This window comes from Hippopotamus amphibius, chromosome X, assembly GCF_030028045.1.
Source record: "Hippopotamus amphibius kiboko isolate mHipAmp2 chromosome X, mHipAmp2.hap2, whole genome shotgun sequence".
Taxonomy (NCBI): Eukaryota; Metazoa; Chordata; class Mammalia; order Artiodactyla; family Hippopotamidae; genus Hippopotamus; species Hippopotamus amphibius.
Window position 1 is genome coordinate 16938176 of NC_080203.1, and position 17271 is coordinate 16955446.

General features: G+C 43.3%; 1 protein-coding gene across 3 annotated transcripts in view; it reads left to right on the top strand.

Annotated features, from left to right (window-relative positions):
• The first annotated feature begins 2015 nt into the window (after positions 1–2015).
• ARHGEF6 (Rac/Cdc42 guanine nucleotide exchange factor 6) overlaps positions 2016–17271 on the top strand; it is a 108405-nt gene continuing 93149 nt past the window's right edge. For 2 of the 3 annotated variants that reach the window (XM_057718565.1, XM_057718566.1), the window contains exons 1-2: positions 2016–2195; positions 3410–3493. In XM_057718565.1, the coding sequence (XP_057574548.1) occupies positions 2031–2195; positions 3410–3493 (249 nt within the window). In that variant the 5' untranslated portion in view covers positions 2016–2030. Of the gene's footprint in view, positions 2196–3409; positions 3494–13207; positions 13827–17271 lie in introns of those variants that run through there. The other variant, XM_057718567.1, reaches the window with a different exon arrangement.

A 17271-nucleotide genomic window follows, 5' to 3' on the forward strand; every position in this document is an offset into this window, starting at 1 on the left:
AAACCAAAGAACAATGTAAAACTAATTGATACTTTGGCTTTGGTACAATTCTTTGCTTCACAAGGGCATAAGTCTTCACTACACAAATTGCAGTATTGCTGATCTGAGGTAAAACAGGACATCTGTTGTCAGCTGTAGACCACAGAGTGTGACAGTCTAGGACGCAGCCCATTTTGCAGATCTAACAGTTACTTAAAAAAAAAAAAACCTTAGATAATTTTGAGACTAGTACAAAAAAGTTGTAGATAGTGGATTCCAGTTTTTGCAGAGGGGATGAGACCTCTGACGAAGCAATTGCCTGGTATTCCTCTGGACCTTCTGGTTTGGTGCTTAGAATCTGAAAAGCCTTTTGAAGAACTGAAATTGACTATAGCCTCACCCCCAGCTTTGAGGAGTGCAAATTTTGAAAATTCTGACCTGATTTATGTGACATTCTTGTTAAAAATGCAGATTTAGGGAATTCCCTAGCAGTCCAGTGGTTAGGACTCGGAGCGCTCATTGCCATGGCCTGGGTTCAATCTCTGGTTGGGGAAATAAGGTGCTGCAAGCTGCGAGACGTGGCCAAAAAGATATGCAGATTTAATAACATTTACCAATGGGCAACGTACTGTGGCTAAAAGTGGTCCAGTTAGGTCCTCCAATGCTGTGGTGACTTATCATACAGCCTTGGAAGCTCATGCTTTATCTGGAATTAAGCCTACACAAGCAGAAGAGTTAATATCAGTTGCTAGAGCTACAATTCTTGGCTCTGGACTTAAAATAAACATATAATGTTTCTACTAAGAATACATTTATGTTTGGTGTCTGTCATGCAACTGGGGAATTTTTTAAATGGAAGATTTTTACTTTATTAAGAACCAAAAAGAAAAAATCTCACCCAAAACTGATAGCTGATTTGTTAGGGGCTTTACAACTACCTGGTCAGGTACCAGTATTTTTAAGGCCAAGTGTTTCTTGTTGGGGAAACATCAACCTTACAGACTGCAGTGTAGACAGAGGACAAGTATTCCTTTGTTCTCAAAAGTTCTGTTTTCAAATGCTTTTTACCCACCAATATGACTGTGTCTGAGCCTTTGCTAAGGGTACTGCAGCTGGATTGTGTAGTGGAACCAGGTCCAGAAAAAGAATCGCTCAAGAATGCAAGTAAACAGGATGTCAGATGTTATCCTTAGTCTATTTCCCTAAACATAGCTTTTTGGCTGCAAAGTAAAATGCCATTCTTCTAGCCTGTGCTTATACACAGTGATGGCTGACAGCAGGCACAATCTTCATCTGCTTGGCATGTTGTCACCATGCAGCTCAACGTGTTTTGCAAGGCATGATCGTGACACATCATCTCGGTGAGACAGGATGAGGACATCTGGCCATTTCTTGGAAGAATTTTCCCAGCCTACCTTCTTTGAGCCCTGTTGTGCCAGCACAGCTCCCCACAAGGCTCAGATCTGTCTGACCTAAGAGCCAGTTGGCATCTTCCTCTTGACAGAAGCCAGATTTTCACTGGGGCTAGACTGTTTATTGACAGCTTTTTCCCAGACTGGCCCATGAGTATCTCACTTCCAAGGTCCCCTGAAGTGCTGGCTCACCTCTGTTTTCCCAGAGCCCTCGCTTCCTTCTCTCTCCTCCCTCCCCAGCATCCTCCTCACTTCCTTCCCTTACAGCTTCTTGCACCGTTAGGTTTTTCTTTTTTTTTTTTTTTGGGTGTGTGTGTGTGTGTGTATGTATTTCTTCTTTTTTTAAAAAAAATCCTAATGAATTTGTTTTGCAGATTTGAAAAAGAAACCCAGTGTTATCCAGGATTTTTTCCCCCCATTCATTCTGTTTCCACATCTTTGAGTGTGAGCTCTGTGGTTTTCAAATCCCATAATTGGAGTGGCTTCCACCGTCGTCTAAGAAAAGTTGTTTTAGAGCTTTGCACTGCAAGCACGAGAAGAGAGCTCATAAAAAGGAAGACAACAGCAGATGCAATCGCGGATGTGGCTTAGTCCTTGCAGCTGCCCCAGAGAGCTGTTCGGAGCGTACAGTCCTCAGTAATGAATCCAGAAGAGCGCATCGTGACATGGCTTATATCCTTGGGAGTATTAGATTCCCCCAAAAAGACCATCTGTGATCCGGAGGAGTTCTTGAAGTCCTCGCTGAAAAATGGGGTAGTGCTATGCAAACTGATGAACAGACTTAGGCCTGGCTCTGTAGAAAAGGTAAGGGAAATTCACAGTATCTTTGGGGTTACTTACCACCAGAGAGCAGCAATAATGTCACTCTGGAGATTTTCACTTGCCTGGGTCACGGGACGCTCGTACTTTAAGTTCTTTCTAAGACTTAGACATTTTTTCTGTTTTTGTAGTTGGAAAAAGTCAGAAAATGAAATGTTATCCTTTAGTAACTGGCCACCGAAGATTAGTACAGTAAAAACCTGTTACACCACTGGTGCCAGGGGACAAGGAGAACACCCATGTCATGAGCATGCTCTGTCACAGAGATGCATGTTATACCTCCCTGTGTACCAAGGACATGTTTTGCACTTGGGGTACACGTGAGTCTGTGGAATAATGGGATGATTTCTAACAGATATTGACGGTGCTTACTGATGGTATGACTAAATTCAGTGTAGATTTTCTTCTCAAAGAAATAAAATACCCATTGAAAGAGAGGCTATTTAGCAACCAAGAGAAATAATCCAAAATGTCACAAGTTTGTTAAAACAATAGAAACCAAATATACATTTCGAATGCAACGTGTGTTCAAAGTGAAACTAACCTTACTCTCTTTTAAAAGTTCAAAGTTGTGAGTGTTGGAAACCCATGATCATGAGGATGGGTAATTTAAAACGTGGGCACTTTAAGTAAGCTTAAAGGTGGAGTTTTGCAATTATTTTCTTAAGGTCAGCAGGGAATGTGATGGTGAGTATAGTTCTTTTGCCCCCTTGAGCCAGTTTGTATTTTTATTGAACATGCTGATTTACTTATAATTTCTCAAACTTGAAACAGTGATAAAATGGTGGGAACATGTCGAGAAATGTGATCAGATGTAGAGAACAGTGAAGGAGAAAATATAATTTTTAATAAATTCTCATGAGGATGATGGAGGGTGGTAATAGGTTGAAAGTAGGAACCAGGATAAAAAAAAACTTTCAGGGTCTCTCTAATTTGCTATCACCACGCTTTGGCAGAAAGCATGAGAAAAAGTTTGTAAGGAGAGATGGCTTGGGACTAAGGGTTTGGTGACATTTGAAACAAGATCGACCGTTTAGATTTTTGCATCACTTCCTTCAGTGGTTAATTTCTCTTCCTGGATTGACAGCAACGTTGGCCCCGCCTTAAAAAGTCTACCTTATCTAGTTATCAGTGAATGATGCAATGATGTGCCCTGCATGTGATGACAGTCCCTAAGTGACATTTGACTGTTTCTCTAGTACTGTCTGGAGCCCCAAACCGAAGCTGACTGCACCAACAACATCAGTGACTTTCTGAAAGGATGTGCAGCCCTTCAAGTGGAGGTAAGCCCACCCAGATTGCCTTCTTGTGGTCATCATTTTTCACTCTGCTAGTGAAGATGGTGTAGTAAAAGTACTCTGTTTATTTTCACTGTTAAACAGAGGAAGCATTTTGTGGAAATGGTCCCCAGTGGTCCCCAGTCGTGGCTTGCTAGTTTGTCTTTTCCAGAAACCAATTCCAAAACAAAACAAAATCAAAATTCAAAATATGGTACCTTCTGGACTTCCCTGGTGGTCCAGTGGTTGAGACTCCATGCTTCCACTGCAGGGAGCAGGGTTTGATCCTTGGTCGGGGAACTAAGATCCTGCATGCCACACAGCATGGCCAAAAAAAAAGAAAAAGAAAAAAGGAAAAAAAAGAGCAAAGAGTCAAATATGGTACTTTTATCCTACTCTATAGCACAGAGAACTATATTCAATATCCTATGATAAACCATAATGGAAAAGAATATAAAAAAATAGAATGCATGTAGATGTATACCTGAGTCACTTTGCTGTACAGCAGAAATTAACACAACATTGTAAATCAACTATAATTCAGTTAAAAACAAAACAAAAAAAACAAACCCAAAATATGGTACCTTTAAAAAATAGCACCCAAGGACTTCCTAGGTGGCATAGTGGGTAAGAATCTGCCTGCCAATGCAGGGGACACGGGTTCGATCCCTGCCCCAGGAAGATACCACATGCCACAGAGCAACTAAGCCCGTGCACCACAACTATTGAGCCTGCGCTCCAGAGCCCGTGAGCCACAACTGCTGAGCCCATGTGCCTCAACTACTGAAGCCCACGTGCCTAGAGCCCGTGCTCTGCAACAAGAGAGGCCACCGCAATGAGAAGCCCACGCACCACAATGAAGAGTAGTCCCCGCTCGCTGCAGCTAGAGGAAGCCCGTGTGCAGCAACGAAGACCCAGCACAGGCAATAAAATAAATAAATAAATAAATTAATTAAAAAAAAATAGCACCCAAGCCCTGAAAGCAGGCTTTCGGTGCCAGAGCTTGTGTGGTGTGAGTCCCTACTAAGTGGAGCCCAAAGCAGGCCACTGGCTGCTGCAGAGCGTTACTGTAATCCCCCTGAGGTGGGAAGAGTGGAAAGATTATTGTCACTTTTTCCCACTAACACTTTAGAACAGAGGCCTTGAAAGAACCTGGCCCTAAGGAAGAAATTGTTTATTAAATTACGTTGCTTTCTTTTATGTTAATGTGGATCCTTACAGCAAGTAAAGGGGATGTTGCTGAAAAGGAGGTGATACTTCCGTCTGTGTATCAAATTATTTAATGTCTCTGTGCCTCAGTGTTTCTATCTGTAAAATGGACACAATAGTAGCTACCTCATTGGGGTTGTTGTAAGGATCAAATGAGAAACTGCATAATAATTTAAAGCTAAGAGCTCCAACCTCCAAAGATCTATAAAGTAATGTACGTAGAGTGCTCAGCACAGGGCCAGGGACAGAAGTGTAGATGTGTGTTATTAGTACTTGTGGAGAAGTATTACTAGTGGTTAGAGCCTGGACTCGGACGTTAGACTGCTCAGGTTTCAAATCTCAGTTTTATCCCTCTAGTAGCTTAATGACCTTGGGCGTGTTACTTTACTATGCCTCTATGCCTCAATCTCCTCACCTGTAAAATGGGAAGAATAGCAGCTCCTGTCTCATAGGATTGGTGTGAGATTTCAATGAATTCGTGTCCCGGAAGAGTGCATGGTACATGCTAAGTCTTCTCCAAGTTTTAGCTATTAGTAGTAGTAGCACAAGTACCTTTGCCCCAGATAAACTTTGCTTCCTTCAGAATTTTCCCTAAAGTTAGCCATAGCATCAAGCTATGCTTGTCTCAGAATGTTTTATTCCAGATTTCCCTATTGCCAAATTTTAGCGCTCTCTCTTGCTCTCGCTGTGTGTGTGCATGGGCATATGGGTGTGTATGGCTCTTGAAGTAGGTGTAACCTACTCTATATCCCTTATGGAATGATGTCTGCTATAAACAGATCATGGTATTTTCTTTTTTATTTGTTAAATAAAAACATGGTGAGATTGCCAATGATTTATGCACTTTGAAGCTGCCAGAAGGTATACCAAGCTTCTTTGCAGTTCTAAGAATACTAGATGATACAGAAACACCTACTGGGTCTGGCATTGTTGGAGAATGAGTCGTTTTACATAAGTGGATTTTTCTGATAACTAATGCTTACTCCGTTAAGCACCCATGCTTAAAATATTTTTAGCCACTTTGGATACAAATCTTTCTAAAAAAGTATAACGTACTTTTCATTTCTTACATGAAAGTCATCGGGCCTATTTTGATTTTTTTTTTCATAATTCAGGCTGGCTGGAGCATCAGATGAATATTGTAAGGAGGCAATATCTGGCATCGTGGTTAAGCACATACCTTCTGTAGTTTGACAGACAGACTTGGGTCAGAGTCTTGGCTCTGACTGTGTGACTCTGGGAAAAGTAACTTGGCCTCTCTCTGCTCCAGTTTCCTCGTCTGTATAATGGAGACATTAGTAATATGTACAGCATAGGATTGTTTTAAAAATCAAGTGAAATAATGCATTTAAGGCACTTCATGTGCCACTGCACATAAGACATGCATAATAGCTACTCACTCTTACTGTTACTACTAGGTAGAGTTGTACACAAAATTATGCCTGTAAAAAAAATTATGTCCGTAAGGGGTGTATAGCAGCCACACTGAGGCACTCCTAGAACCCTGAGGGAAGCCTAATAAAATCAATACATAAGGAATGAGACTGAAAGCTGAGCTGGGGTGTACCCAGCAGCCAGGAATACTGACTATAGAGTCTCAAGCTGCCAGATAGCTAGGAGACAGACCTAAACACAAATATTTGCAAATTAAAAAAAAATGATTATTTTTAAATTGAATCTATTTGACATACAACATGGTGTAAATTTAAGGTGTATGTGTTACTTTGATACATTTATATATTGCAATATGATTGCCGTTGTGGCAAAATTTATCACATCACCTAAGTATAGTACAATATTGTTGTCTGTGTTCACTATAGGGGGCATTAGAGCACTATGGCGTATTTACTACTCCTTGCAGGTTGGTATCCTTTAACAATGTCAGTTTTCATACCCTACACCCACCCCTTGGTAACCATCATTTGACTCTATTATTTTGTTTGACTTTTTTAGATTCTATGTGTAAGTGAGACCATACAGTATTTTCCTTTCTCTGTCTGACTTATCTCACGTAGCATAATGTGCTCAAGGTCCATCCCTGTGGTTGCAAATGGCAGAATATCCTCCTTTCTCATGGCTGAATAACAGCCCATTGTGTGTATATACCACATCTTTTTTTATCCATTCATCTGTTGATGGGCATTTAGATTGTTTCGGTATCTTACCACTTTAGATAGAGTACCTCTCAGACCTAAAGTAGCTAGCACAGTGCCTCGTATAAGGCACGCTTAATACAATTTTGTTGACGTTATAAAACTGTTAATGCACAAAAAGCAAGAAGAGCAGGGCTTGATTATTGCCAAGAACACACTATTATTTATATGAAAAAAGAGTGCCAGCTTGAAATGGTCAGTTTGGAAATGTAGAAAAGTGAAGCTGGAGATACAGCAGCACATTGACAGTCTGAGTGTTGGCTGTGGGGCACAGTGACTACAAGAAAGAGCTGCTGCCTTCTGACCTTCTGGGTGGCCAGTTGGCCTCAGCAAATGACCACCATCTTTGTGTTCTCATATAGCTGCAGTGTCCTAGGGTCTCTAGAGGATCACACAGCTAGCAACTGGTCAGGGAAGTCTGCTGAGAAACCTGGGAAACAAAGGTATTTCTGAAGTACCTCCCAGACTTTGATAATATCTTTTTCTTTTCTTTTTTTTTAATATTTCCCTGTTTTCTTTTTTTGTTTGTTTTGTTTTGTTTTTTATAAATTTATTTATTTATTTATTTTATTGGCTGTGTTGGGTCTTTTTTGTTGTGCGCGGGCTTTCTTTTTAGTTGCAGTAAGTGGGGGCTACTCTTCATTGTGGTGCGCGGGCTCCTCATTGCCGTGGCTTCTCTTGTTGCAGAGCATGGGCTCTAGGCGCATGGGCTTCAGTAGTTGCAGCACATGGCCTCAATAGTTGTGACTCACAGGCTCTAAAGCACAGGCTCAATAGTTGTGGTGCACGGGCTTAGTTGCTCCACAGCATGTGGTATCTTCCTGGGGCAGGGATCGAACCCGTGTCCCCTGTATTGGCAGGCAGATTCTCAACCACTGCACCACCTAGGAAGCCCCCTGTTTCCTTTTTTTTAGTTTAATTTTTTAAAATTATTTTTTATTGAATGAAAGATTCTTTAAATTTTATAGTGTTTTACAATTTTCAAAAATTTCACACTCATTTCATATTATCCCATAATAACCCCCTTTTTCTCCTCTACCCTATATTGCCCCTCCCCCACATTGCCCCTCCCCCCTTCCCTGTCCCCACAGGTTACCACTAGTTTGTTCTCTATATCTGTGTCTGCTTTTTTTTTTGTTTTATTCACTAATTCATTGTATTTTTTAGATTTCACATATAAGTGATATACAACATTTGTCTTTCTCTGTCTGACATATTTCACTTAGCATAATGGCCTCTAAGTCCATCCATGTTACTGCAAATGGCAAAATTTTCTCCTTTTTTATGGCTGAGTGATATTCCATTGATATATATATATATATTTCCAGTGGGGAAATGTATATATAAATCTCACTTATTCTTTATCCATTCATATGGATATATGAATATATATATATATTTCAGTGGGAAATATATATATGTATATATATGTATATATCACTTATTCTTTATCCATTCATCTGTTGATTGACACTTAGGTTGCTTCCATACCTTGGCAATGATAAATAATGCTGCTATGAACATTGTGGTGCATGTATCTTTTTGAATTGGTGTTTTTGCTTTTTTTGGATATATACCCAGGAGCAGAATTTTTGGGTCATATGGTAGTTTTATTTTTAGTTTTTTGAGAAACCTCTGTACTGTTTTCCACAGTGGCTGCACAAATTTACATTCCCACCAACAGTGTAGGAGGGTTCCCTTTTCTCCACATCCTCCCCAACATTTGTTATCTGTGTTCTTTTTCATGATAGCCATTCGGACAGGTGTAAGGTGATATCCCATTGTGGGGTTTTTTTTGTTTTTGTTTTTAATAAATTTATTTATTTAATTTATTTGTTGGCTGTGTTGGGTCTTCGTTGCTGCACACGGGATTTCTCTAGTTGCTGCAAGCGGGGGCTACTCTTCATTGTGGTGCGCAGGCTCCCCATTGTAGTGGCTTCTTTTGTTGTGGAGCACAGGCTCTAGGTGTGTGGGCTTCAATAGCCATGGCACATGGGCTCAATAGTTGTGGCTCGTGGGCTCTAGAGCACAGGCTCAATAGTTGTGGCGCACGGGCCTAGTTGCTCCATGGCATGTGGAATCTTCCCAGAGCAGGGCTCAAACCCATGTCTCCTGCATTGGCAAGCGGACTTTCAACCACTGCACCACCTAAGAAGTCCTCAATGTGGTTTTGATTTGCATTTCCCTGATGATTAGCGATGTTGAGCATCTTTTCATGTGCCTGTTGGCCATCTGCATTTCTTCTTTGGAAAAATGTCTATTCAGGTCTTCTGCCCATTTTTTAATTGGGTCGTCTGTTTTTTTGATGTTGAGTTGTACGAGCTGTTTATATGTGTCGGATATTAACCCCTTATTGATCCTATCATTTGCAAATATTTTCTGCCATTCAGTAGGTTGTCTTTTCATTTGTCAGTGCTTTCCTTTGCTGTACAAAAGCTTTTAAGTTTAATTAGGTCCGATTTGTTTATTTTTGTTTTTATTTCCTTTGCTTTAGGAGACAGATCCAAAAAAAAATATTGCTGTGATTTATGTCCAAGAGTGTTCTGCCTATGTTTTCCTCTAGGAGCCTTATAGTATCCAGCCTTCAATCCATTTTGAGTTTATTTTTGTGTATAGTGTTAGAGAATATGCTAACTTCATTCTTTTACATGTAGCTGTTCAGTTTTCCCAGCACCACTTATTGAAGAGACTGTCTTTTCTCCATTGTGTATTCTTGCCTCCTTTCTCATTGATTAATTGACCATAAGTGAGTGGGTTTATTTCTGGGATCTCTATTCTGTTACATTGATCAATGTGTCTGTTTTTGTGCTGGTACCATACTGTTTTGATTACTGTACCTTTGTAGCATATCAGGAAGCATGATTCCTTCAGCTCTGTTCTTCTTTCTCAAGATTGTTTTGGCTATTTTGGGTCTTTTGTGTTTCCATACAAATTTTAAAATTATTTGTTCTAGATCTGTGAAAAATGCCATTGGTATTTGGATGACAGTATTTTTGAAACACAAAGTTTTAAAATTTTGATAAAGTCAAATTCATCTTTTTTCTTTTGTTGCTTGTGTTTTGGGTATCATATCTAAGAAACCACTGTCTAGTGCAATGTCATGAAGATTGTCTCCTATGTTTTCATCTAAGAGTGTTCAAGTTTTAGCTCTTACAGTTAGTTCTTTGATCCATTTTGAGTTAATTTTTGTGTATGGTGTGAGATAGGGGTCCAAATTTATTCTTTTACATGTGGATATCCAGTTGTTTCAATACCATTTGTTGAAAAGACTATTATTTCCTTCACTGAATTGATTAATGTAGCTGTATAGTATGTTTTCAAATCAGAAAGCATAAGCCCTCCAAACTTGTTCATTTTCAAAATGATTTTGGCTATTCTGGATCCCTTGTGTGCTCATATGGATTTTAGGATCAGCCTGTCCATTTCTGCAAAAAAGCCAGCTGGAATTTTAATAAGGATTGTGTTCAGTCTGTATATTGCTTTAGGGAATATTGCCATCTGAACAATATTGTCTTCTGATCCATAAACACGGGATGTCTTTCCATCAATTTAGGTCTTTAAAATTTCATTCAACAATGCTTTGTAATTTTCAGTGTACACACCTTGCACCTCCTTGGTTCAATTTATTCCAGTATTTTATTCCTTTTGATACTACTACAAAAAGAGTTGTTTTCTTAATTTCATATTTGGGTTGTTCATTGCAAGTGCATAGAAGTACAATTGATTTTTGTATATTGATCTTGCATCCTTCAACTTTAACTTGTTCATTAGTTCTAAGAGTTTGTTGGATTCCTTGTGGTTTTCCTGTACAAGATCATGTCATCTGTGCACAGAAATACTTTTACTTCTCTCCTTTCCAATCTGGATGCCTTTTATTTCATTTTCTTGACTAATAGGCCTGGCTGGAACCTTCAATACAGTGTTGAATGGAAACGATGAGAATGGACACCCTAGTCTTGTTTTTCATCTTAGGGGGAAGCTTTCAATCTTTCACCAATGTGTTATGGTAGTTGTGGGTTTTCATAGATATTCTTTATGAGGTTGAAGGAGTTCCTTCTTATTCCTAGCTTTTTGAGTGTTTTTATCATGAAAGGGTGCCAGATTTTGTCAAATGCTTTCTTTGCATCTGTTAAGATGACCGTTGGTTTTTTCCTTTATTATAGCGATATGTTGTATTACATTGATTAATTTTCATATGTTAATCTTGCATTCCTGGGATAAATACCAATGGGTCTTGTTGTATATGCACATAGAGATTTGTGCACATCTGTGATTATTGTTGAAGCATCTTTCTTCATAGAAATGGAATTGTGTGAAAATTTGATACTCTCAAATTCCTCTGCAAAAATGCTGAAGTTATACTCCCACCAATAGTGTAGAAAGTGACTTCTTCATGTCCCTGGTGGCCCTGGATATTATTTATCTTCAATGTTTGCTAAAATGTTGGGTGAAAATGGTATTTCTATTATTTCTGTAATTTCACTTTCATGATTCCTAGTGAGTCTGGATATCTCTCATGCCTTTATAGTTCATTTGTATTTCCTTTTCTGCAAACCAAGTCTATCTTCCTTATTTATTTACAGAATGGAGAGTGCAGGGAGGACACTCAGGCCTCAAGAGAAAATCTTCCAGAACATATGGAAGAATCCTTATGTCTAGGTAGAGTGTCACTAATGTGACCAGGAAGTCCCTTGACAACACTATCCTAGCAATGGTAGTTTTGTCTTTGTTCTGCCTTTGAACTTGGTGGGAGTCAGGGACAGATACAGTTCTTGTGATCATTTGAGAGTGGCCTTGGTGGTACCTCTCTGACTGCATGGTCCTGGCTACAGCCCCAGGAAGGACTGGTCTGTCCCAGCTCTAGTCCTCTGGTTTTCCTTCCAGCCAGCCTTTCTCCCCACCTCATCCCCAACAGGTACTTGTGCTTTGTCACCTGCCACCCTTATGACCAACCCATTGCCAGGGATACCCTACCATCTCCTATTCTGCTCCTGGGCCGACCCTACTTTGTAAAAAGATGCTTTGTTCACGGAGGATACCATTGAATGTATATGAGGCTCAGTTAGTGTTTCTTTCTCTCTTTCTCTTTCTCCCTCCTTCTCTCTCTCACCAGCTGGTATCAGTATGGTTTTTCTTTGCCCCCACCCTCTCACTGCCTCCTGTCTCCCTGAGTCACTCCATCTGCCTTGTCACTGGAACAGCAGGGGTGCCCTCCCCAAAGTGGGGCCTGTGGGATGGACGATTTGCCATTTCCCAGGGGCTGCTCTGCAGGGAAGCAGTACTGGAAGGAAGGCAGCACTACTAATGATCATGAGTCAAGGCTAAATCTCCCGTAAGAGAGCTCCCGGCTGGAGGAGAACAAAACCTCCCTGGAGCAATGAGGCAGAAGGCCAGACAACTAAGCAGTAGCGGCAGTGGGTATCAGCAGACCTTTCTTCAGGCCCTGAACCTGCCACCTTCTCTCAGTGAAGTCAGAGTCCCCTTCCCTCGGTCTGGGTTGACTCATCTGTAAAATGAAGAGACTGGAATAAGGATTGGTAATGTCTCACTGTTGGACACTGTTTTTAACTGGCCCATTTCCATCAGTTAATGCTGGGGAAAGCTTTGTATATTTAGCCCCTCAATTTGAGCTAGTGGGAAGACTAAGGAGGATTTTGGTAAGTTTTTGGTCTTTTTTTTTTTTTTTTTTGCTTTCTGTTGAGCCAATCTGATACTCCTACTGGAATTGCCGTGAGTTACATCAAATGACACCCATGACTCTGGCCATCCTAATCTACCGACTGCATTCTATTTCTGTAAAAATTGGACTTCAAGTAAGGTCGGAAATATTTCCCATCTATCAAGAACCTTTTCATTCTCTCTCAAAGAGACTATTTGACATGGGGCCTGTTCTCTGAGAGTCCGGGAAGGGCATCCAGGACAGTTCGGGGAAGGGAGGGTCGCGGAGGGCCACTGGAGAGCGCTTCCTTGCTGGGGTGTTCCAGCGGCTCACCGTAGAGCTTGGGGGAGTCCGAGCTGCGTACGGGGCTGGAGGGGAAAGCGGGCCACCAGGCAGGGCTGCTCTTTGAGGCCGGGATTCCCGCCCGAGGCTCTGGCAGAGGCCCGCGGCAGGCCAGGCGGCGGCAGCCCCGGGCCCAGGGCCGAACCGGGCGGCCGCAGCATGCGCAGTGTGGCCGCCGCCGTTGCTCCGCGGCTTCTGCTGCTGCCACGGCTGCCCGGGCGGCGGCGGCGGCGGCGGCTGCTGCTGCTGCTGCTCTGCCCTGCGCCGCTGTCACTTCCAGTTCCTACTTCGGCGATCCAGGTCCGGGTCACTGCTTCCCCGCCGCTGGCCCGGTCCCTCCAGGCCGTTCTCCCTCCCGGGCTCCGGGCGCCGGGCTCCGGGCTGGAGGGGGCTAGCGAGGGACTGAGAGCAGGGTCCGGAGCGGCCGCGAAGGCGGGTTCCCAGGGCAACCGCTGCCCGCCCGCCGCCGCCCCGCGCGCCCTCGCCCGGCTCGCCGCCAGCGCACCCAGCGGGGCGCGTCTCCTGCCCCCGGCTTTCGGCCCCGCACACCTCCGCCCTCCCAGCGGCCCCGCCGCTCTGGAAACAAGAACTTGAGGGCAAGAATCTGGCTTCCCTTTAGGTTAAGAAAAAAAAGCATTAAAAAAAAAAAAATCCCCGGACTGGAGAGGTTGCGGGCGCTGCACGGAGTTTGGAGACGGGCGCCCCCTCCTCTCCCGCGTCCAGGAGCAAAGTTGCAGCCGCCCCTCCCCGCCCGGGCGAGCCGAGCCCAGCTCTCCAGTTTCGCCCTGGTGGCGGCTGCGCTCGGGGCAGGGTCCCAGCTCCGGCCGGGTGGAACGGTTCCCGCAGCCTTGGCACGAGCTCGGCAGCCCGCTCGCCGGCCCCGTGACTCGGGAGGGCGAGCGGCTTCCCGGAGGCGGCGGCGGCGCGGCTGGAGCGAGCGAGCAACCGGAGGACCAGCAGGCAGCGGCCGAGCCAGGTGACCTGCCTGGGGGCGAGGGGTCAGGGGAAGGAAAGCACGCGAGGGCCTGGGGTGGGGCCGTAGGACCCCCGTTGGAGAGGAGCCGCCCTTCTTCCCCGGGCGGTGGCCGCGGGGTCTGTCCTCCGCCAGGGCCTCGCGGGGCTCTGAGCTCCCGGGTGCGGGGAGCGGGGAGCGGGGGCGGGGGCCGAGGGCGCAGAGCGGGGACGCGCCAAACTTAGGGACGAGTTGTCCGGCTCTGGCCGCGAGGTTTGCATTAGACCGGATTCCTTCTTTCCCCAGAACCAGGGCAGGAGTCAACATTACTATTTTTTTGATGCTAATTTGATTCCCCGCCCCCCCCCCCCCAATCCCCAGCATCCTTACATTTGAGGATATTTTCGGTGTTGAGTACACAGGTCTGTCGCAGGAATGGTTTGTGGATGGGGAAAGTCTTGTATCTACAAGGTGTTCCCACATGCCTGTGGTTAATTTCTAGTTTTCATTTTCCAATCATTTAGGAACCCAACAGGTATCTGAGCGATTTCTTTTCTTAGCTCTAGAGTGGAGAGCCCTTAAGTTTATCTCTGTCTCTTCGAAAATCTTATTTTTTTAATTTTTGGTTTGTTATTGTTTTTGGATATAGGGGTGACACATGATTTCTTTTTTCTTTTCTTAATGTGTAGTGGGAGTAAAAATAGAGTCCTAAGGGAATATATTTTTCTATGCAACTATGTATATTTTTGTCAAGAAAAGCTTCGTATAAACCAAAAACCATTACAGAATAGGAGACAATTTTTAAAGCAAGATTCTAAGGTCCAAACTGCTTTTCTAACTTATATTTGCCTGGGAACCCCACAATTTGTCCTTGAACTTCCTGTCTTAATTTTTGACATTGACCATGGTAAGAGGAGCTTGGATGACATCATTTGCTCCAGCCACAGTTCTGGTGTTCCGTGACTGAGAGCGCCTGTCTCCAAAATGTAAGGCCTGAGCCTGCCCTTGTACTTCAGCTGAGACATTTCCAAGGATTTCTCTTAAGCAAAGTATTATGCTACATTCCAGGCAGTGCTGCAGTCTCTTCTTACATAAGCGAGCTTCAGGCTGGTGGAGTCTCTGGGTGCACTTGAAGGAGTTATCAGAGAGTTCTCAGTCTTGGGGAGGGAGGGTGGTGGTTGGTGATTGGAGTTTGGAACAAAGTAAATTTCCAGCCTTAGCTTTCTTTGCTGCTTCGATTTTTGGAAAGCTTTCTATTTATCTTATCTGAAACTCTCTGTGCCCTTGTAAAGGATGTAGGGAAGATGGCATTGCTTTCATTGGCCAGAGAAACAGAAAAGTTTAGTGAACCAAAGTCATACAGCTAACGGGTGGTATCATCAAAACTCTCACCTGAATCTCCTGCTCTCAGCCCAGGATTCCGTTTTGTTTGTTTGTTTTTACAAAAACATGACATTTTATACAAAAGTGTTTCATTCGGCCCGTTTTGTGGATGGTATGTCTTCCAAGCTACTAATTTTTTCTATTCTTTTGCCAGCTTACATGGGTAGTGCTGCTCTTAGGAATGAGGACAGGGACAAAGCTTTCCAAAGGAGGGTCTGTGGTTTGTATTTACCTACCGTCTGCCTCCTCTCCGTTCATCTTCAGGGGTAGCAGGTGCTGAACAGAGTGAGTGACGGGGGCCCAGAAATGTCCGACATTCGTTTGACATCACTAGCCCAAGTATAATGTTACTTCGGTCTTTACAAAGAAACTCATTCAGGAGGAGAAATTGGAGAGTGTGAGTTTTGTTCGTTTACAGCAATCTGTTCATCACCGGGATGAGACTTAGGAACTTAGACACGAAGGAGGAAAAGGAGTTGAGTACCCACCATTTCTCAGGCACCTACTGTGTTCTAGGTACTGTGCTAGGTGCTTCAAGTATATTATTTTATTTAATCCTCACAACAGTCCTGGGAGGGAGGCAATATTGTGCCCATTTTCAGTGGTGGAAACTTGAGGTTTGGGGATGATCTCGACAAATGCCACACACTGCCAGTGGGAAATGGAGCCAGGATGTAATCTCTGATGTACCTTACTTCAGAACTTGTTCGCTTTGCCACGTGCCAGGCTGTTCCCCCCAAAGGAGCTATTAATAAACACAGGGACACCTAGCCTTGGTTTTCACACATGGCTGTACATTAGAGCCACCTGGGGTGTTTTTAAAAAATACAAATGTTGGGGTCTCCCTACACCTAGCTTTTGGGTTAATTGCTCCTGCAGTGAGACCCAGGGCTTGGCATTTCTTCTTCTTTTTCTTTAATGTTTAAGTAAACTTTATATTGATATACAGCATGAATTCAGGAAACTGCACAAATCCTAAGTAGAGTTTGATGAATCCTTACAAATTTAACACATCCGTATCGTCAGCATACCGATTAAGAAACACACCATCAACAGCATTCAAAAGCCACCCACTTTGTGCCCCTTCCCAGTCTCTGCCCCTCACCAGTGGGCACCACTGCCCTGACTTCTAAGAGAATAGATTTCTTTTTTTCTGTCTTGTACTTTATACAAGTGGAATCATACAGTATGTACCTGTTTGTATAAGGTTTCTTTCACTCAGGGTAATATTTGTACGAGTCCCCCATGTTATTCTTTCTTTTTTATTGCCAGTAGTATGCCATCATGTGTATGTCTCCTATTTAGTTTATCCATTCACCTGTCGATGGACATCTGGGTTGTTTCCAGTTTGGGGTTGTTATGAACAATGCTACTATGAATATCCCTGTGCATGTCTTCTGGCGCACATTTCTGCTGGGTTTTATAGCTAGGAATGGAACTGCTGGGCCATAGGGTATGTGTATGTTTGACTTGAGTAAGTGCTGCCCCAAAGTTTTCCAAAGTGGCTGGGTCTTGTTATCATTTGGTTTTGAAACCTCCCCAAGGGATTCTAATGTGCAGCCAGAGTCGAGAACCATTTTGCTGGTTTATCTAGAGCTCAGCCACCTAGCAGCCTCTAGTGTCTGCCACCGAGCTGAGAACCTCCTCAGCCTCAGACTGTCTAGGAAATCTCTGCTGAATTGGGCAGCTAGCATCCATGTTCCCATAATGCCTTGTGCCCAGCTACCTTTTTGCTGCCTGCCCGCTCTCACCACAGTAATCTGTGGACACATTTTTCTCTCTACTAGCCTTGGAGCTTCTCAAAGGCCGGAACCAGAACTTGATCATTCTCATAATGCCAGCAGTCCGTAGGGAGCGTGGCACATAACAGGTGCTCAGTGAAGTTTATTAAATGAATGATTGCTAAAATGACTGAATGATTGGGGAGGGTCTGGACTGCAAAAGAGATGCCCCATCTTTGTTCTTAGACTTGTGCACTTTATTCCTAGGAGACTGCCTCAAGCCCTCACTCAGAGCCTAATTACTTTTATTTATCGAAGCCTGTTGGAATTGTAGGTAATCTGGTTGCTCATCCCCAAACTGATTA